The sequence below is a fragment of the Equus przewalskii genome, chromosome 2 (assembly GCF_037783145.1).
Source record: "Equus przewalskii isolate Varuska chromosome 2, EquPr2, whole genome shotgun sequence".
Classification (NCBI taxonomy): Eukaryota; Metazoa; Chordata; class Mammalia; order Perissodactyla; family Equidae; genus Equus; species Equus przewalskii.
In genome coordinates, this window is record NC_091832.1 from 34,702,553 (window position 1) to 34,723,991 (window position 21,439).

Here is a 21,439-nt window from a genome sequence, read left to right on the forward strand (position 1 = left end):
TAGCATTTATAGTGAAATAGGTCAGCTTGCTCAGAGTTTTGTGTGTTTGATATTGGACAGCTTGAAATCTATGACATGATTGGACAAGCAATCAGCACTTCCCGCCGGGCTGGTGGTGAGGTAAGAAGCACGTCTGCCACGTTCCTGTCTTGTAGGCTTTAAGATGTGTTCTTGTTTTGTGGCCTGTAAAATCCCTACATTCATATTTTTCTTTTGTGCATTTTCCAACAGCACTATCAGAACTTCCAGTTGCTGGGTGCCTGGTGTTTGTTAAACAGCCTTTTCCTCATATTGAACCTGAGTCCTACTGCCTTGGCTGATAAGGGGAAAGAGAAAGATCCACTGGCTGCGCTCCGAGTCAGAGACATCCTTTCTCGGACAAAAGAGGGAGTGGGCTCTCCGAAACTGGGGCCTGGGAAAGGGTATGTGTCTACTTGGCTGTCACTTCTGTTTTGTTTCCCTGCCGTTTTTTATTGATGGGGAGCTAGTGTAACTCCTCTCATCTTCACATCCCTGGAAGAATTTGCCTCTATATCTGGTTGAATTTAAGAGCTAAGATGATGATCCTAGTCTACTACTCCACATCAGAGCTGTGAGATTTGGGGTAGACAGTCTCTCCGATCTTGTTTCCTTACCTATAAGAGGGAGAAGATATCTGTGTAATATATATTTTAGGATCTTTATGAGGTTCAAATCAGAAAAAACAGTTCTATTTTGTATACTGGTCTCGTTTGACTTGGAGTTGATTACTCATTTGCGTGTTTAACCTGTAAAGTGAGGATCTTGCTAGGTCCTCCTGGCCTGCTTCCTGAAACGTTTCTGTTTTGATGAAGTCTGGACAGTAAGCCCTGCTTGCAAGGCAAGAAGTTAGAGATATGACTTCTGTGCTGTTTAAGGTTTTATTTTCTTAGCCCAGACGTTCCTGAATTTCGTTTCCTCATTCAGTCCCTACCATGTCCTAGGCTCTAGGAAGGCATTGAAGATACAGCACTAATCAAAGTGCTTGCCTTTGTGGAGTTTCTTTTCTGACTGGAGCAACAGTGAACAAATACAGTAATAAGCTCATGACAGCTGATCATATATGAATGTCATGAAGAAAATAAGGCAGAGCAAGGGGCTGGAGAGTGACAGGGGTTGTTCCTTTGGTCAGGATGGTCAGGAAAGGGCTCTGAAGGCAAGATGTAGAGAACACATGTGAAGTGACAGAGTGAGCCATACAAATTTCAGAGTAGAATTGTTCAGGTTTTGAGGTGGGAGTATGATTGGCATTTTCTAGGATCAGCATGGTCACTGTGGGTGGAATAAGAAATCGAGGAGGGAGAGTGGTAGAAAATTAGATCAGAGAGGTAGCCAGGGCCCAGATCACCTAGGGCAGAGTGTAATCTGTAGGTGTTAAACAGTTTTCAACAGGGGAGTGTTAGCATCTGATTTACTAGTGTCTGAGAAAGCAGCTGATGTGTGAACAGACTGCGGGGTCATAAGAAGGAGGGAGAACAGTTAGGAAGCAAATGCTGTACTCTGAAGGAGAGATGAAGGGGACTTGGAAATGGTGGTGGCGGTAAAGGCAGAGAAGGGGTCACATTGGGATCTGTTTTGAAGGTACAGCTGACAGGATTTGCTGAGGGCTTGGATGTTGAGTGTGCAAAATATGACATCAGAGTTTTTTGGCATGAGCAACTGGGTTGTGTAACTTACTTAGAGGGAACACCAACTTAGGAGTAGATTAGGTGGCAGGACAGGAAAAAATGAAGAATAATTTTGGCCGTGCTGAGTTTGAGATGACTGTCAGAGCTGTATTTGAGATGTTGAGTAGGCAGCTGGGTCATGAGTCTGAAGTTTAAGGAGGAAGTTAAATTCTGGACCTCATTCAATACATTATCCACTAAGTATCTTTGTCTCAGGCTCTGTCAGTTCTGGAATTTGCTGTGACCAACAAAAAAAAATGGACACATTCCCAAGAGACATGAAGTTGATATTTGTACAAGTATACATCAAATTGTATCTAAAGAATATTATAATACGGGCTTTTGACCTGGTCAGAAAAGTCAAGGCAGGCTCCCATGAGGAAGTGTTAATTGAACTGAAGTCTGAAATAGGCATTGTCATGGTAGGCGGTAGACACTAGGTAGAGTAGGGAGGCAAGTGCGTTGCAGAGACAACAGTGGTTTGTGCTTTCGTGAGTATGTGTCTTCACTCTTGGCAGTATAAAGGGAAATGGGAGGCCAAAAGGTACAGCCTGAGAAGTAGCGGTTAGATTTTGAAAATGGCTCTTGTTGAGATTTAAGAAGGGTACATGTACCTTGTATAAATTACAAGCTATAAGAAAGGAAAAAAATCATCCCAACTTCTACCACCCAAATTGATAAACAATCTTTGAGGTATTTTTCTGTGCATATGTGTAAAATATATTTACAAAAATAGGATCACTGGTTCAAAATATTGTAGACGTCTTTTCAGTGACACTATTATGGTTTCTATATAAGTTTTTAGTGGCTGATGGTATTCCGTTATATGAATAGCCCATCGTTAAGTAATTACCTTCTTGAACACTTATTTAGGTTGTTCCAAATTTCTTGTTTTGATAGAACATGCTTTGATAAACCTTCCAAAACATAAATCTTTGTGAGCTTATTTCATTATCCCCTTGCAGTAAATTCTAGAAGTGTAAAAGTTAGGACAAGGGCGCACTTATTTAAAAATTTGAAATGTTTTGCCAATCTGCTCTAATGTGCATTCCCACCAGCTTGTGTGCAGATGCCCATTTCCCCAGGTTGTGTCGACAGTGGACATCGTTAGTCTTCGTGTTTGCTAATCTTAGAGGAGAAAGATATTATTATATTGCTCTTATTTGTATTCTTTGATTCCCAGTGTGATTGTAGTCCTTTTCACATATTTTATTGGTCATCTGTGTTTCTTCTTTTGTAAACTGCTGATGTCCTTTGCTCCAGTTTTCTCGTCAGTGTTTGTCCTTTTTTCTTACTGATTTACATGAACTCGTTGTATATTAGATATACTGACCCTTTGTCACATGGTCATTGGGACAGAAGGAAAAGTTTTACTCGGATTTAATGTAAAACTTTGCTTTTATTCCCTTTGGTTTGTGCCCAGATACTTTTATAGAATTTGGTAAGTTTTAACCTTTTTCTTCTCAAAAGAATGACTTTTAAAAAGTTGAACCAACATCTAAGTATCAGCATCCTCATATGACCCAGAAGCTTTGAATTGATAGTTTAAATTCCGAAATTGCATGGATTTGGAAGAGTTTCTTCTAGTCCTGGAGTTCTTAGCCTGAAGCCTGTGAATGCGTAGGCAGTCCATGGATGGGCTTCAGGGAGATTGTGAGCTTCTGAAATTATATGCAGATTTTGTGTATTTGTGCAAGTTTTTTCCCCTGGGGAATGGCCCATAGATTCTGAAAGAGTCTAGGACCCCGAAATGTCAAGATCCACTGTTTCCAAGGTTGTAAGTTATCTTAAGGTTTGTCTTTTCCATTTGCATTGTCTAGGCATCAGGGATTTGGGGTGCTGTCGGTAATATTGGCAAACCATGCTGTGAAGCTGTTAACATCTCTCTTTCAAGACCTGCAAGTGGAGGCTCTGCACAAGGTGAGGGGATTGTACTCGGGGAATCAGCACATTGCTTGCTGGGTCTGCTTCTGGATAAGCTGGCTTGAGCCATCAGATCAAGTTGTTATTTCCTGCTGAGTTGTATCATTAATTCTCTTTTGATCTTGTTACCTTTAGGGTTGGGAGACCGATGGTCCCCCTGCTGTTCTGAACATTATGGCCCAGAGCACCTCCATACAGAGGATTCAACGGCTGATTGACTCTGTCCCACTGACAAACCTGCTGTTGACATTACTCTCAACTTCCTACAGAAAGGTGGGTGGGCCCACACCGTTGGTAATTTGGAAGATCTTATATAATGTCACCTTCTCAAAATGAATAACACTGGACAACGTGGCCTTTATAAACTCAAAATTTGTGGTAGTCGTTTTGAAGATGAGAGGAATTCTTAAATGATACCAAACATTTGAATCAGTTATTGATTATGAGCCTTGTGATGCATATGGCTACCTGGTGATTTGTGACAACTCATTTGCTGAAGCCAACAGAGGACACTATGCAAACATTCCTTTTTCAGTTCTGTCCATGTCTCTGGTTTTGGAGTGCTTTTGTGGGATAAAGCAATGAGAGTCCTGAGGGGAGCTCTTAGGAGACTACCTCTTAGATTTAGAAAAAAGAGTAAGACTTGGGGAAAACTTTATGTGGTGAATGAGTTGAAGTGGGATGGCTCTGTTTCTGTGATCAGCAGTTAGAGAAACCTTGCTGTGTTCCTAGGCCTGTGTCCTGCAGCGTCAGAGGAAGGGCTCCATGAGCAGCGATGCCAGCGCCTCCACTGACTCAAACACCTACTACGAGGATGATTTCAGCAGCACGGAGGAGGACAGCAGCCAAGGTAGAGGCCTCTTTTCTCTCTCCTGGGGGAGAAGTCACCCCAGGACGTCCCTTATGGTTCCCTGTTTACCATTTCCTTTTGTCTGACTAGCCTGGGTCTTACTTTCATGTGCCTGTAAAGGTGACATGTTATTTAACAGCGAATTGAGCTGTTGAAGAGCAAATGAGAGAAACTACTGTGCTTTTCATTCCTTTCCCTCCAAAATCAAAGTACATCTCAGTTCTTCATATACCTTTTTGTCTTGATCCATTTTGTGAACTCTTCTCTGAGCTTTCCCAGTGAAACTCAAAAGGTTGTGTGTGAGGTGGTTGGTTTGGCTGTTGTCGTAGATTTGTGGCTTGGGGAAGCAAGGAAGAGAAACTCCATGCTCTGTTGTAGTGAACACTAGGACAAAACTAGCATTTCCTCCTGCCTTAGTTTGGAGAGAGACTGAATAAGATAAATATCTCCGATTCTGTATAATCAGTTTTGTGGGAGCAATGTAAAGTACTGTGAAAAGTATGACTCTTATCTTGGGGTTTACAATTGATAAGTAAAAATTTGCTCTTGAAAATGTTTGGCTTGTTGCCAGTAAAACAAAGTGAGGTTGTTTCTCTTCTTTCATTGGGCTCCTTTCAAAAAATATCAGTTCTACTGAGACATAATTTAAATACAATAAAATGCTCCCATTTTATGTGTACATTTGGATGAGTTTTGACAAGTTTATGCAGCCATGTAACTACCCCATAATCAAGATATCTTTGTGTTCCTTTTGACTTAGGCACTTTTGCAAAGCAGATGTACTGAAATTAAAAAAAAAAATTGATATTTTTGTTACTTTTCTCTTTCTGTCTTCAGATGATGACAGCGAGCCTATTTTGGGGCAGTGGTTTGAGGAGACCATCTCCCCCAGTAAAGAGAAAGTGGCGCCTCCGCCTCCTCCCCCGCCTCCTCCGCTGGAGAGCTCGCCTCGAGTTAAAAGCCCCAGTAAGCAGGCCCCTGGTGACAAGGGCAACATTTTGGCTAGTCGCAAAGATCCTGAGTTGGTAAGAGTGGATTTCTGAGGTTTAGGGGAAGCAGAAATGGGGAGAAGGGGTGTGAAAAACGGATCATTTGAAGCAAAACCTTTTTGAAAGTTGGAGAACTGTAATGTTTAAATATATTTTTACTTAGGACTTAAGCATATTGATTGTGTTTGATTAAATAACTTGTGCTCCTGATATTATTTCTCTGATGGGTGGTTAGTAGCATAGACTTTGGAATTAGACAGAAGTGAGTTTGAATCCTACTTTTGCCACTTACTGACTTTGTAACTTTGGGCAAGAATCTTCTCCAAGCCCCCCTCAGTTTTCTTTCCTATTGTATGGGAGTGATTGTACTTGCCTCTAAGGATGTTGTGAAGAATTAAAGAGTCAGCGTAGGTCTGGTACATCATAAATACTTGCTATTAGTTCACCCAGTATTTATTGATTACATACTATGTCAGCCCCTATTCTGAAGCCATATCGGCAAACAAGTCACATAGAATCCTTGCTTTCACACACAGCTTAGTCTAGTCGAGGATATGGGCATAAAACATTTATACAATAATTCAATTTATTTTTATTTTCAAATTTTTTTTGCTGAGGAAGATTCGCCCTGAGCTAACATCCATGCCAATCTTCCTCTATTTTTTTGTATGTGGGCCACCAGCATAGCATGGCCGCTAACAGAGTGGTGTAGGTTTGTGCCTGGCAACCGAACCCGCGCCACCAAAGCAAAGTGCGCTGAACTTAACCACTAGGCCACGGGGGCTGGCCCTCAATTTAATTTTAATAGGGAAGTAAAATGCTGTGAATTCTGTATGTATGTAATGATAATATAGGCTTCAGAATTGAATATATCAATAATGTTCTAGAGCTAGACAAATGCAGGACCTTAGAGGAAGGAAAGAAATGAATCAGTCTATTTGGAAATCCTGTCTTCATACAATATTTTGTGAAGTCCGTTGTAAAGCTGGCACACCTTTTTGTATAACTGGTAGAATTACATGGGAAAGACTGTCATAATTAAACTGAGTCCCACTGTAGGTGATTTAAAATCTAGTTCTTTAGTTCATTGTGTTTATTGCAGGAGACCAATGGGCATATGTTATTTCCTGTTTATATTTAGGATTTGTAGGAGCTCTGGACTTATGAACCTGATATGAGCTTTTTTGTGTTTTTTAGTTCTTAGGTCTGGCTTCCAACATTTTGAACTTCATCACCTCTTCCATGCTGAACTCTCGGAACAATTTTATCCGAAACTATCTGAGTGTCTCTCTTTCAGAACACCATATGGCCACCCTGGCCAGTATCATTAAGGAGGTGGACAAAGATGGACTCAGGGGTCAGTAGACAGGATATGTGCCTGGTGGATTTTTTTCCAGTGGGGTTTGGCCGTTGGCAGGGTGGTGTGATGCTTGTGTAATTAGTTTTCTCGTTTGTCTCCAAGGTTCGTCAGATGAAGAGTTTGCTGCTGCTCTCTATCACTTCAACCACTCTCTGGTAACTTCTGACCTCCAATCTCCCAACCTGCAGGTTTGTGTGCACTGTGACTATTTAGGCCAATGCTCTTGACATCAGCTCTCAGTAGGCGCACTTGTTCTTTTTGCTAAGGAACACGGTTTGTCATGGAATCCCTTCCCTAGAAAGAATGTTGGGAGGTTATTCTAGTATGTCCCTCTGCTTTAATTAGGATCATTTTTTTTTTTTTTTTTAAAGATTTTATTTTTTCCTTTTTCTCCCCAAAGCCCCCCGGTACATAGTTGTGTATTCTTCGTTGTGGGTCCTTCTAGTTGTGGCATGTGGGACGCTGCCTCAGCGTGGTTTGATGAGCAGTGCCATGTCCGTGCCCAGGATTCGAACCAACGAAACACTGGGCCGCCGGCAGCAGAGTGCGCGAACTTAACCACTTGGCCACGGGGCCAGCCCCTAATTAGGATCATTTTAAGGAAAACAAAATGTGTCCTGTACCCCTAAGTGACTCAGTAAGGTTAAAGAAAAGGAAAAACTACGAAAACAAACTCCTGATGACTGTCCTAATAGAAAAGTGGACAAAATAGACAAGAGGGCAGTTTGTAAAAGGTTGACCTACCTAAGATGAAGAGAAGGAAATGCTTTAGTTAGTATATCGCCTGTACTACCTTCTCACACTGTGTAGGGTTAGGGTGTCCTGCCAAAGTTTCAGCTCTTTGCCCACATCTGAGTTTATTTAGAGAAGTTTCAAAGTTCATAGACTTGGTCTGTTCCTGTCTAAATTTGTCCAAATAATGGGGAAGAAATATTTTTCTCTAGAAAATAGGAGTTCTTAAGATTCCTGTAGTGATGTTGCCCTCTTAGCATTTTAAAAATAATTACAGACATTGTGTGGACATGCAAACCGGCTGCCCATAACTACTAACTTTATGCAGAGGAAATCTTTAAACCCCCTTTTCATTCCATCTCCAAACAAGGGGCTTTAAATTCTTCCCCCACATTTCACTGCTATGATGGAAGAAAGTGAAGGATAGTCAGTGTAATCTTTGTTGTTAGTGCCGTGGAGTTGATCCTGACTCCTAGCACCCCTGTGACAGCAGAGTGGAACCCTGCCCCGTCTTTTTACGCCATCCTCTCACCTTCTGGCTCTGTATTAGACAAGCTCCGCTGCTATTCATAGGATCTTTATGGCCAGTTTTTTCGGAAGTGGGTGGCCAGGTGCTTCTTCCTAGTCTGTCTTAGTCTGGGGACAAATAGAAGTTATGTCTTAAGAATTGTCTTCAACTGTCAGGGCAATAAAGAACTATGGCTTTGAGTTAGTAAGACCAGTTAGAACTATTCCCTATTAGAGAGGAAATTGAAACTTACTTATTGATGACTTATGAACATCTTGGGAAGAGGACTTTCTTCTGAAAGGCTATGGGAGAAGATGTGTGTGGTTGGCATGGCCCCTCTGTTTTTTCTTTCAAATTCATCTAGTAAAGCAGTCTCCTAAGATGATTTGTGTCTTCTGAAGCCAAATGAGAAGCAGACTTTTGTCTGATTTTCCATTGGCATCCTGCTGCATTGGCCATCGGTGGATAACAGCCTCTAGCCTGGAGGTTGGGGGTGGGGCCGAACATTCCAGCCCTCTCATCATATGGTTGGTTCCTCTGGCAGCCAGCCCCCATCCTGAAGCTAACTAGGGCCCACCAAGTCACCTCATTAGCATAAACTCAGGTGTTATTGAAAGGGGCTTATTAGAACAAAAGATACTCCTCTCACCCCTGTCACTCAGGAAGTTATAGGAGTTTTAGGAGCTTTGTGCCAGGAATGGGACCAAGAGAAAATACATAGTTCTTATTATATCATAGTATCACATATTATATTGTATATGCACTATACCCATTAGTGTATAATGGGTACAGAGTTTTAGTTGGGGAAGATAAAGTGCTGGAGATGGATGGTAGTGATGGTTGCACATTGTGTATGTACTTGATGCTGTAGAACTACACTTCAAAATGGTTAAAATGGTCAATTTTACATTATGTTATTTTATTACCAAAAAAAGTGGGAAAAAAAAGTACCCTGCCATATAGTACTAGTACCTGCCAAACATGAGCTGCTGTCTTCATTATTTTGTTACTGTTATTCTTATTTAATATTATTGTATTTATTGTTGTATTTAATATTACATATAAAATTATAACTAATAATATTACTATAGTGATCTGGGTTCATTCATTCAATAAGTAGTATGCATTGAGCACTTACTATGTGCTAGGTACTGTTGTAGGCACTGAAGAAATAAAGATGACTCGAATTAGTGTGGGGTCATGAGAAAAGAGGGAGATTTGGTGTGGATAAAGGACCTATTGTAGAGATCATGGGAAATTATTTGAATGGGGTGAAGGACATGGGGAGGAAGGAGTCTGAGATATTCCCTGGGTCTAAAACCTAAATGAGACTAGAAGAATGCTGTTGTCTTTAATGGAAATTTGGAAGTCAGGAAGGAGAGTTGGGGGCCAGCCAGGTGGCGCAGCAGTTAAGTTTGCACATTCCACCTCGGCAGCCTGGGGATCCCTGGTTCGGATCCTGGATGTGGACCTATGCACTGCTTGTCAAGCCATGCTGTGGCAGGCGTCCCACATATAAAATAGTGGAAGATGGGCATGGATGTTAGCTCAGGGCCAGTCTTCTTTGGCAAAGAAGAGGAGGATTGGTGGCAGATGTTAGCTCAGGGCTAATCTTCCTCAAAAAAAAAAAAAAAAAAGGAAGGAGAGTTGGTTTGAGGGTAGAAGGAATGATATTGAACGCTCAGTTGGCTCACTGTCTTAGGTGGAAGTCAGCTCAGAGGCTGTATTTACTCATGGAGCACTTGTTTTACCTTTACTCAGAGTGATCCTTTGGATTCTTTAGGTACATGAGGCATAATTTGCCATTTTCTCTGTTTTTTAAAAAAAATTTCTATTGAGATTATGATAGTTTACAACCTTGTGAAATTTCAGATGTACATTAGTGTTTGTCAGTCATGTTGTAGGTGCACCACTTCACCCTTTGTGCCCACCCCCACCCCACCTTTCCCCTGGTATCCACTAATCTGTTCTCTTTGTCTACATGTTTAAGTTCCATATGTGAATGGAGTCGTACAGAGATTGTTTTTCTCTACCTGGCTTATTTCACTTAACATAATACCCTCAAGGTCCATCCATGTTTTTGTGAATGGGATGGTTTTATTCTTTTTTATGGCTGAGTAGTATTCCATGGTGTATACATACCATATCTTCTTTATCCAATCATCAGTTGATGGGCACTTAGGTTGCTTCCACGTCTTGGCTATTGTAAACAGTGCTGCAATGAACATAGGGGTGCATGGGACTTTTGGAATTGTTGATTTCAAGTTCTTTGGATAGATACCCAGTAGTGGGATGGCTGGGTCATATGGTATTTCTATTTTTAACTTTTTGAGGAATCTCCATACTGTTTTCCATAGTGGCTGCACCAGTTTGCATTCCCACCAGCAGTGTATGAGGGTTCCTTTTTCTCTACAACCTCTCCAACATTTGTTACTTTTTGTTTTGGTTATTTTTGCCATTCTAATGGGTGTAAGGTGATATCTTAGTGTGGTTTTGATTTGCATTTTCCTGATGATCAGTGATGATGAACATCTTTTCATGTGCCTCTTGGCCATAAAACAAACAAGTCAGTGTCCGCTCACCAGCATGACTTTCTTTTAGTCACTTGTGGTAGCCAGCCTTGAAGCCATTGTGCAGTCTAGAAAGTTGTATAGCTGAGCGTAAGGCCCTTTGTTAGGGAAGGAGGAAGCTAAAGGCAGTTTTCAGAGGCATTACCCAAGTGATTACGGTGCTACCTTTGTCAGTGTGTCGCCCTTTCAGTCAAATGAGAAAAACCATTGTGTAGTTTTGTATACAAGAATTTTGTATTCAAGAATTATATGCAAGAGTTGTACATTGTGTATCATCAATGTTATCAGTTTAAACAGTCACCATTACAACTATTGAAAAAAATCATTTTAAATATACTGAAATTTTGAGGTACCATTGGGATGAAGATGTCTAGAAAATAGTTGGAAATGTGAGTCTGAAATTCAGGAGTTAAAATATTAAGATTGATGATACAGCTTTGGGAATTATCCACTAAGAGGCTGTTGTTGAAATAATGAAGACCAATGAGATGGATGGAGGACAGCAAGAGAGATGAAGGCTGAGGCGGAGCCAGGGGAAGGCCGGCGTTACAGAGGGGCGGAGAAGGGTGTCCGGAGGTGGAAGGGAACGGCTCAGGTCAGGACTGTGCTGCTGTGCTGTGGCTCAGGTTTCCTTCTTAGAAAGTCAGTTCCTCTTGCTTAACCTAATAAGAGTTGGAGTGGTAGGGAAAAACCAGGTGTCTGAAGGACGTTAACTCATTTCTCATGGCTCTGAGGCCTAAAAGAACTGACACAAAACAGACAAAAAGACACTTCACTTAAAAAAATATTGTATATAGGGGCTGGCCCGGTGTCATAGTGGTTAAATTCATGTGCTCTGCTTTGGTGGCCTGGGGTTCACTGGTTTGGATCCCAGGTGTGGGACCTACACACGGCTCACCAAGCCATGCTGTGACAGTGTCCCACGTAGAAGAACTGGAATGACTTACAACTAGGATGTACAACTATGCACTGGGGCTTTGGAAGGAAAGAAAAAGAGGAAGATTGGCAACAGATGTTAGCTCAGGGCTGCTCTTCCTTACCAGAAAGCATACCTAAAAAAAGAAATTGTATAAATAACATTATAAGGAATATATGTGAACTATAATCCTTCCACTAAATTCATGACTTTAGTTTTTCCATGTTTCCTTCTAGTACCTATCCATCTAGATAGATGCATAGTTTTACAGTTATAGTCAGAACATCAAAACATCTCTTGGTTTCTCTTTTTTCACATTTTACTATTTGTGTGTGTGTGTATATAATATTTTTTATGGTTTGCCTTTGTAGTTGCTACCGTTACGGCTGCACTTCCCTTGATTTGAACACTTAGTTTTTTGGATTTTTTATTACTACAATAGGGCTCCAGTTAATATTTTGGATATAGCTTGGGCGTGTTTACTTTTTGAATTGTTTCCTCGAGTCAGGAATTGAGAAGTTGTTTAGGGCTAAGTGGAGCATAGAGATTAAGAATGTAGGTTTTAGAGATAAACCTGGCTTTGTCACTTGGTCACCTTGTGGCTTTGGTCATGTTCTTAAACTGCTCTGAGCTCCATTTCCCTCATCAGTAAAATGGCGCATACCCCACCTACCATTACAGCTCTGAGCGTTGAGTGTGATGGTGTGGATACAGCACTTAGCCTGTGGTAACTGCCCGATACGTGTGAACTACTCTTGATAGCTGTGACATCTTGAATAATTATTTCCAAGGACTGGGGTCCTCGAGGATGTTTTATAAGAATATAATTTAATTTGGCAGACTTAGGAATTTATCCTATATCCTGAGGTAACCATGATTTGTGTTTTCTGAAGCCAAATGAGGAGCAGGCTTTTGTCTGGTTTTCCATTGGCATCCTGCTCAGTGTGTGTGTGCTTGAGAAGATAAGTTGCAGCTTAGATAACTGAGCTGAAAGGAAAGCTCATTTGAGAGACCTGCTGCAACTGGAGGCAAAGACAACCCCAATTAATTCTAGATGCCTTGACATCTGATAGGCCCAATTGCTCTGCTAATACTGTTAGTACAAGTTGTTGGACCTACACGTTGTTGGATGGCCCCCTTTTGAGTGTTATTTGTAGTACGTAACTGATTATGAAAGAAAAACCGTTAGCTATTACAGTTGTTGAAAAAGTTTTCTTTTGAAGGCACAGAATTCTATCCATTTGAAAAATTATCCTGATTTTGTTATTTCAATGCCTTTCTCTTTTTTCAGGACTCCATTTCTGACACTAATTAACTGTAGTTGTTAATGGGGTTAGATTAGTAATTTTTCCTTTATTATTTTTCTCATTTGTTGAATGAAAAGATCTTTCTCTAAACCATTTCTAAATCTGATTTTCTTGTCTTCCTTTCTTTAAAGTACAGTGGTCCCCTCTTAGCTGCGATTTTGTTTTCAGTAGTTTCAGTTACCTATGGTCTGCAGTCCGAAAATGTTAAATGAAAAATTCCGGAAATAAACAATTCATAAGTGTTAAATTGTGTGTTGTTCTGATGATGAAATTTGAGCTGTCCCCTTCCATCCTACCCAGGATGTGACTCATCCTTTTGTCCGTGGTATCCATGCCGTATATGCTACCCACTTAGTAGCCGTCTTGGTTATCAGATGGACTGTCATGGTATCGCAGTGCTCAAGGAACCCTTATTGTACTTCATAATGGCCCCAAAGCGCAAGAGTAGTGATGCTGGCAATTCGGATATGCCAAAGAAATGTTATTGTTGTTTAATCTCTTACTGTGCCTAATCTATAAATTAAACTTTATCATAGGTATGTATGTATAGGAAAAAGCATAGTATATATAGGGTTTGGTATTATCTGTGATTTCAGGCATCCACTCGGGGTCTTGGAACATAGCCCCCCTGCAGATGGAGCGGGGGTAGGGGGCTATTGTATTTTTTTCAGTATTAAAAAGTAAGATCAGAGAGTATTAGTAAGCTTTCGGCCTCATTCCCTGCCTTTTTCCTAATGGTCTCTTGTCTGTCTTTCATGTCAGAACACACTGTTGCAGCAGCTGGGTGTTGCTCCTTTCTCTGAGGGTCCTTGGCCCTTGTACATTCACCCCCAAAGCCTCTCTGTACTTTCACGCCTCTTGCTCATCTGGCAACATAAAGCCGGCGCTCAAGGTGATCCTGATGTCCCTGAATGCCTTAAAGTTTGGGACAGGTAAGATACCCCCAAGAGAAGCCCTGTGGAGAAGGTTATTTACCTTCTAAAATTTGTTTGACTTCTTCGTGGTTCATCTCTGGCTCTGAGATGGTACCCTGATGATCGTGTTTAAAGTGGCAAGAGTGGAGGAGTGTGTTTCTGATTGGGGGAGTTGGGAGAAGATATACTGTTTGAAAAACAGGAGTACATAAACTACGGTCTGGAGACAGAATCTTCCCTGAGCACGTGGGGGATTTGGTCGCAATTATGAGGTAGAACCAGAATCCTGAAAGTAACCACTTTTATCCTGACCTGGTTTTTTGAAAGAGAAGGATCAGGGAAGTCAGCTCTGTCTTTGCTTATTTTGCTTTCAACATGAAACCACTTAGAGTGACTTACAGTCTTTTTTGGACAACTTTTAAAGAATTTTTTTTACTTGGGGGAAGCTCAGATTAATCATCTAAATCCTCTTTAGATGGACCTATATTTGCCATTTTTGTTTACATGGTTAGGAGTCTTCAAAGCAGTTTGTTTTCCTAAAAGGCTTTGCTTTTCTCTTCCCCATTCTCCGATCAAATAGCTCTAATGCTGGATTTGAGAAATCATAAACCTCCTTGAATGCCAAAGACCCAGTATATTTTTCCTTGTGGAATCTTGCAAAAAGGCCACGAGGTGGAGGGTGGGATGTGGTGAGGGATATTAAAACACAAATCTCTTTCCTGATGGCCGAAGGCAGTGGTACAGTTGGCTACATTTGTTCCTTTTTTGCATAAAAGCTCTTCTGATAAGTTCTCTGAATAGTATAATTTCTTTTTTATTGCTTTTTAGTGCGTTGAGTTATTTTTAACTATAATCATGCAGTGATTTTGACCTGTCGTGTAAACTAAACTCTCAAAACAAGAATTAGACTGTAGAATCACCGTATAGGGGAAGTAATTGAGTTGTTTCTACCTGCTCAGGTTTATTAATTAAAAAAATAAAAGCCACCTTTTGGGGAGCTTGCAGTTCCTTCCATTGTCAGAAATGGCAGGGTGGGTGTTAATACTACTGTGGCCACAGTTGACATTGCCTAAGGGTTCTTTGAAATGTTTCTGTGGCCGAATCTGGCTTTTTTGTAGCCAAGATTTAGTTTTTATCTTCTCTTTACATGCAGCTTTTTGTCTTCCTTAATTTATCTTAAAGCCTGGGTTTAAGAAGTTTAACTCTTCCAGCATGTGACATTGTAACTCTTGGGGGGTGTTCTGACCTTTTCCCACCAGACGTATTCTCCTTTTCTCTGTGGTAGGTTTTTGTCGACAGTGAAGCAGAATGCTCTGCAAGGGGTGGTGCCCAGTGAGACAGAAGATCTGAATGTCGAACACCTGCAGTTACTCCTCCTCATTTTCCACAGCTTCACTGAGAAAGGCCGGCGGGCCGTACTGACCCTTCTTGTGCAGATCGTCCAGGAGCTGAGTGCCAACGTGGATGCCCAGAGGCGCTCTGTGCCTCTCGTCCTGGCTCGCCTCCTTTTGATCTTTGATTATCTGCTTCATCAGTACTCCAAAGCCCCTGTGTATCTGTTTGAGCAGGTACAGATGAACGCATTCTTTTTGCTTTACTAGCTGTTACTGAGAGCGTTATTTTCTCAAGTGACCATGATCCAAACTGAAATGACCTACTCCCTTTAGGTTTTAGGTGTTCGTTGTGGTAGGTTTATGAGTAGCTTTAGGAAGACCACCAGGATTTGTGTATGTGCACTCACACTTTATGTTTACCCAGAAGCAATAAATGTAGATTTCTTGATTTGATGCATTTGTTAAAATTGGATTATAGGCTCCATTCACAGGTGTCCTCCTTTGCATGACCCTGCTTTGCCTGTGTCTAGCACAGTGCCCTGAGCAGCAGCCCTCAATGAGTATTTATTAGTGGTTGAATGATGGCCGAGTGGCAGATTTTATAGATCAGTAAATTCGCTTGTTGTCGGGATCCAAAATAAGGATGGGAGGGTCATTTAAGATTATTATGGTTAGCATTTTGTAAAGTGTTTCCTTGAACACTATTCTATACTCCAGCAAAAAGATAACTCCTGAAAGAAGTGACAGAAAAATCTAAAATTTTATTTGGTTTGTGAGTTTCCCAAACTTTGATATACCAGTCTGTTATCATGCCTGGAGTGGGAAGCAGAACGGTGACTCTGTATCTTTCTTAATTTGAGTACTTGTGTTTTAAAAGGTGCAGCATAACCTGCTAAGTCCTCCTTTTGGGTGGGCAAGTGGATCTCAGGACAGCAATGGCCGCCGAGCTACAACCCTTCTCTATCATGGGTTCAAAGAAGTAGAAGAAAACTGGTCGAAGCATTTTTCATCAGGTCAGAAGGAAGATTTTCAATAAGAAACTGATTCTCATTGGTGGGATTGCAGTTAGAGCTTGGGGACTCCTCGAGGATCTTTGGTCATTTGGTTTAGTTTACTTCCTGTGGGTGGCACATACCTACGAATTCAAACCGTTTTCAGAAGTAGACTCTCACATATCCCACATCTATTTTAAAAACAAAAAACATTGAGATAAGAATTGGGAATGCTTGTGTCTGCCATGGAAGTGTACTATATGGATTCCTGCCACTTTCAGTGATTAAATGTAAGTTTTCCTTAGCAGTGTGGTTCTAACCTATAGGCTGCATTTCCCTTTGGGTCATGGTGGTATACTGTTGGGAAGAGAATGGGAGCCATGACGTTCTCTCCAGTGGTTCTCATATTGCAGTTATCCGTTCTTTTGGTGAGGTGCCTCTTGTGTTCATTTTCAGTGTATGTCTGCTATCTCATCCTGAGGACTTTTAGGTGTTGTGTATTTTGTGGAAACTTTCATTGAGCCCTAGTGTAATTTACTATCATTGGGATCTCTTCCTAGTTAATCTCTTTTACATTGGGGAGCCAGCATTTAAGTTTAATGCAGTCAGTTTAATGATACAATTTTGGTGGTTAACTTGATGATCGTAGATCACCTTAGTTAACTCCCAGAACAGTGGTTCTCAACTTGGGGTGATTGTACCCCCCACCCCCAAAGGAGACATTTGGTGCTGTCTGGATACATGTTTGGTTATCACAACTGGGAGAGTAGGAAAAGCCAGGATGGTGCTAAACATCCTGCAGAGCACAGGATAGCCTCCCACAGCAAAGAGTTACCTGGCGGAAAATGTCGGTGATGCCAAGGCTGGGAAACCCTGTTCCAAAGTGTTTTCTTAGATTTTACATTTTAGACTTATTACACAGAGTTGAGCATGAAACCATTCTTATTAGCACGTTGTTTTTCAGATGCTGTCCCACAACCCAGATTCTACTGTGTCCTGTCCCCAGAAGCTTCAGAGGATGATTTGAACCGACTTGATTCTGTGGTACCAGGAATTTTAAAACCCCATTTTACATGTGGGTCAGATAGTTTGCTCCAAAATCAGTCTCTGTCAGGGGGACAGGGAATGAACCACTTACTTTTTTACTGTAAGGAGGGAATTTGGTCTGTATTAGAATTTGAGCTTATTCTAAAGGGAAAATATTATTTTTGAGATTTGTTTCTGGGCCCCACTGTTGCTGTAGGGGATGTCCTTCCTAGTGTTTGACACCTCTGACACATTATTCCCGAAGACTGTTTCTGTTAGTATTTTCACATGCAGCTCTTTTAATGGACATAAACAGTTGCCTCATTCTAAAGCCTGCACTTGTGTGCTCACGGTAGCCCATGAACTGAGTGAGGTCCGTCATTGGGAATCTTGCTGCAGTGAGAAATTAATAACTATAATTTGAATGAACTGTTTTGTTAATCATGAGGTTAAGTGATGGTGTATGGGTATTAGGAAAAAGTTAATATTTAAAAAAATAAGAAAAAATGATTGTCTTTTTTTTCTTGATGTTAGGCGTGTGATGTTCTTTTCTCCAAGCTTGTCAAGTATGATGAGCTTTATACCGCACTCACATCCCTGCTTGCAGCTGGATCCCAGCTTGATACAGTCAGGAGAAAGGAAAACAAGAATGTAACAGCCCTGGTAAGACCATGGAAGCCTGGGCTCATTATGAAGAGTTTGGGGTGTGTTTGATAATTGTGTAGCATTTCTACCAGAAATTTTCATCTGGAATCTAACCAGTGTATTAAATATCTGTTTGCACTGATACTTCAATATTTCTGTGTAGTTTGGGGGGTGATGTTCACCTTGGAGATAATTTTATCATTTTTGTATCTTTTTGTCAGCATTGAGAGAAATGTGAGTTTGAGAGTTAATGGCCACCTAAGTACTGTATCTCCTGTGAGGCTGTTTGATGCATGGTATTGAAAGCCTCACACTTGAGCTTTTTCTGTGGTCCCATGAATATCTCTGTACCTTTTAGAAGCCAAAATAGCAATTCAGGCCACAGAAAGGGCTGGCTGATTGTGGGCCTGCTGAGGAGAATGTCCTGCCCTCTTTTGGTTACTTGGTAAATTATTAGGGAGCCGGAGTTGTCTTAGAATAGCTTTTTTGGCCTGTGAAATGTCCAAAATAGGGAGTAAATTAGTTATTTGTGTGTTTTACCACTTTCTGCTTTATTGTTAGGAATATTCTCTAGAAAGAACTGGAGAGCAGACTTGAGAGCCAAATCTAAGTTGAAAATCAGGACTACACACAATTCTGCTTTAAAAGCTGTGTTTGGAACAGTTCCTACTGTTAGGGAGATCTTGAGGCAGTACCAAATGCTGCTACCTCTGTGACTGCTCTTTTTGCTTCTTCCAGGAGGCCTGCGCCCTTCAGTATTACTTCCTGATACTGTGGCGGATCCTGGGAATTTTGCCACCATCAAAGACTTACATGAACCAGCTGGCCATGAATGCACCTGAGATGAGTGAATGTGACATCTTACACACTCTGCGGTGGTCTTCCCGCCTCCGGATCAGCTCCTATGTCAACTGGATAAAGGTACCACAGTGTAACACAGAACTGGCTGCTGAGGGGTCTCTAAAGCCAACATGCTCTCTACTTCTGGGAACTTTTAAATTTAAGGGTAATGAAAGCTTTCCACTCTGTCTCTCTTGATCTCCTAAACCCTTTTCTTATTGTCCAAATAGGATCACCTTATCAAACAGGGAATGAAGGCTGAACATGCTGGTTCTCTCCTAGAACTGGCGTCCACCAAGTGCAGCTCGGTGAAGTACGACGTTGAAATTGTAGAGGAGTACTTTGCTCGACAGGTGTGTTAGTTTTGGATCCCTAATGACAGAACTTGGCTTCTGCCACAGCCTTTTGCCACAGCTAATTAATATCTTGGGTATTTTTAAAGATCTCGTCATTCTGTAGCGTCGACTGTACCACCATCTTGCAACTCCATGAAATTCCCAGTCTTCAGTCCATCTACACCCTTGATGCTGCTATTTCGAAGGTCCAGGTCTCTTTGGATGAGCATTTTTCTAAGATGGCTGCCGAGACGGATCCTCATAAGTCGTCTGAGATCACCAAGAACCTGCTTCCAGCCACGCTGCAGCTCATTGACACCTACGCATCATTCACCAGGTGTGACGGGCTGCCTGCCCAGGGTGTCGGAAATGGGGATTTAGATCCTTGAGTGGTTTGCTTTCTTTAGGAGCCTGGAAATTCCTCACACTGAACTTTGTATTTCCAAGTACTGATCACTCCGCAGATCCTCAGGGACCGAAGTTCACATTTTCTCCTTTTTATCAGCTTAGGCTTTTTGTTTTTCCTTTTTTTTTCCTTGGTGTAATGTTTTCTTTTCTAATATGAAGGTGTGCCTGATGAGGGAATTTTCAATAGTTCAGGAAGAGTCAACAAGAAGTTTAATTTCTATAAATCTTTAAATACTTTCTAGCGTTTTGCTGTAGGATACAAAGAAAGATAATGTAATTTTTCCAAATACTGTCGTTTCTATTATTCATTAAGATGAAGCTGTTGAAGTGTTCTTTATTTCATGGTATGTAGTTGGAGAAAAAAAGTTTCTTAGAGTATTTTGAAATCCAGATCCAGCCCTTTCTATAGTAAACATTGCAAATTGCACACCCTGTAGACTATTGTTTGTTCTGCATGATTTATTTAGACATTTTAGATCATTTTCAGTGTATAAAAATTGAGAGTTTATTAACAAATCAAGATTTCTCGCTTTTTTTACATCGGAAGAACTGGCAAAACTAGGTCTGACTTCCCATATGACGGTAACATACCGGAGCTGAGGAGTGGCTCTCCCGTGTAGCTGCTCTCACTGGGCCCCTTCAAGCTCATTTACCTTATCTGGTCCCTATAGGATTTCACTGTTCAGCTCCTTTTCTGTGGGGCTTTTATGCTGAGAGGGACTTAGATCCTTGTAAAACTTGACTAGCATTTTTTGCGTGAATACCTTGCAGTAGAGAGAGGACTATTGCTTGAGTCAGAATTTTTGAACAAATATGAGCAATAAGCATAAATAACAAGTACGAGTGCTTGCTGCTTGCCAAGTACTTTTCTAGGTGCTGGGTGTATAGCAGTAGCAAAGCTGACCAAGTCATTGCCCTCCGTGAGCTTACAGGCCCTAATCTGACCCATTAGGCCAACGCTTTCTAAACTGAACTGTTCATAGATGTTTCTGGGCAAGTAAGTTTGGGAAGTGCTGGGTAAATAAAATTAAACAGTTTAAAAAAAAAATACAGTACTTCTCAGAGCCTTTAATATATATATTGCCAAACTTCTAAGGCGAGTGGGAGGAGGGTAATTATAGTATTCAGTGTTTCTTAAACTCGTTTGTCCTGGAATTGTGTTTTGAGAGCATTTCAGAGGATGAGATATTCTTTGGGAAACAGTTACCCATTGGAATTTTTATGAGACCAGACAGGGGCAGGTACACTCGACTACATTTAACAGATTAGGAAACTGAGATACAGGTTTTTCAATTTGTCTAGGGTTAGTTTCTGCTAACTGTGATGGGATTGCTTTAGCTTTCACATATCCTCCTACTTTTTCTTCAGAGCGTACTTGCTACAGAACTTTAATGAAGATGGATCCACTGAAAAACCTTCCCAGGAGAAATTGCATGGCTTTGCTGCTGTTTTGGCTATTGGCTCCAGCAGATGCAAGGCGAACACCCTGGGTAAGTGAGTGGGCTTTTGAATAATACTGTCACTGCTGGTACACTAGTATTCGCGCTGCTCTCCCTCTCTACCTGTCTACTGGCATTTACCATTTATCGGAACCTTTCTGTGTGTCACACATTGACATAGATCTGTCTTGATCTTCACAATAATCCTGTGAGGTACGTGTTGTTGTTATCCCCTTTCAGTCATTAGGAAACTGAGGCTTAGAGAACTTCTCTTTGCCCCAAATCGTACATCTTGCAAGTGCTGGAGCTGGGATCCAAACCCAGATCATTTGGTTCTGAAGCATTAGACTATTTTGCTTTGTTCTACTTTTCATTTATAGAGATTAGGAAGACTAGCAAGCCACTGCTTCGTGCTTGGGAAAGCCTCTTCCCATGTGAAGAGTATCTGTAGAACTTTAGGATGGGGAGTCACAAGGACTTGAGCAGGATCGGAGCTAAGTGCAATAGTCATCCTTTAAAAGTTATAGCCATTTATGTTTTCCTGAATATCAAGCTTTAAATCCCCTTTCAGTGTTCAGATATTCTCACTTTTAGAAATTAAATTCCACCACTTCACTGAATGCTGTTATTAAGGTGCCTTAATGATCCCTGCCATCAAGATTTGTC

At 41.1% G+C, this 21,439-nt stretch overlaps 1 protein-coding gene across 16 annotated transcripts in view; it reads left to right on the forward strand.

Moving 5' to 3' along the window:
- UBR4 (ubiquitin protein ligase E3 component n-recognin 4) overlaps positions 1-21,439 on the forward strand; it is a 128,205-nt gene that overhangs the window by 13,908 nt on the left and 92,858 nt on the right. For all 16 annotated transcript variants that reach the window (XM_070610751.1, XM_070610752.1, XM_070610759.1 and 13 more), the window contains exons 10-26: positions 61-120; positions 232-422; positions 3,506-3,605; positions 3,744-3,881; positions 4,341-4,458; positions 5,296-5,483; positions 6,645-6,804; positions 6,910-6,995; positions 13,603-13,772; positions 15,040-15,322; positions 15,966-16,101; positions 17,045-17,124; positions 17,641-17,769; positions 18,490-18,672; positions 18,822-18,944; positions 19,034-19,263; positions 20,703-20,824. In XM_070610751.1, the coding sequence (XP_070466852.1) occupies positions 61-120; positions 232-422; positions 3,506-3,605; positions 3,744-3,881; positions 4,341-4,458; positions 5,296-5,483; positions 6,645-6,804; positions 6,910-6,995; positions 13,603-13,772; positions 15,040-15,322; positions 15,966-16,101; positions 17,045-17,124; positions 17,641-17,769; positions 18,490-18,672; positions 18,822-18,944; positions 19,034-19,263; positions 20,703-20,824 (2,497 nt within the window). The remainder of the gene's footprint in view (positions 1-60; positions 121-231; positions 423-3,505; positions 3,606-3,743; positions 3,882-4,340; positions 4,459-5,295; positions 5,484-6,644; positions 6,805-6,909; positions 6,996-13,602; positions 13,773-15,039; positions 15,323-15,965; positions 16,102-17,044; positions 17,125-17,640; positions 17,770-18,489; positions 18,673-18,821; positions 18,945-19,033; positions 19,264-20,702; positions 20,825-21,439) is intronic.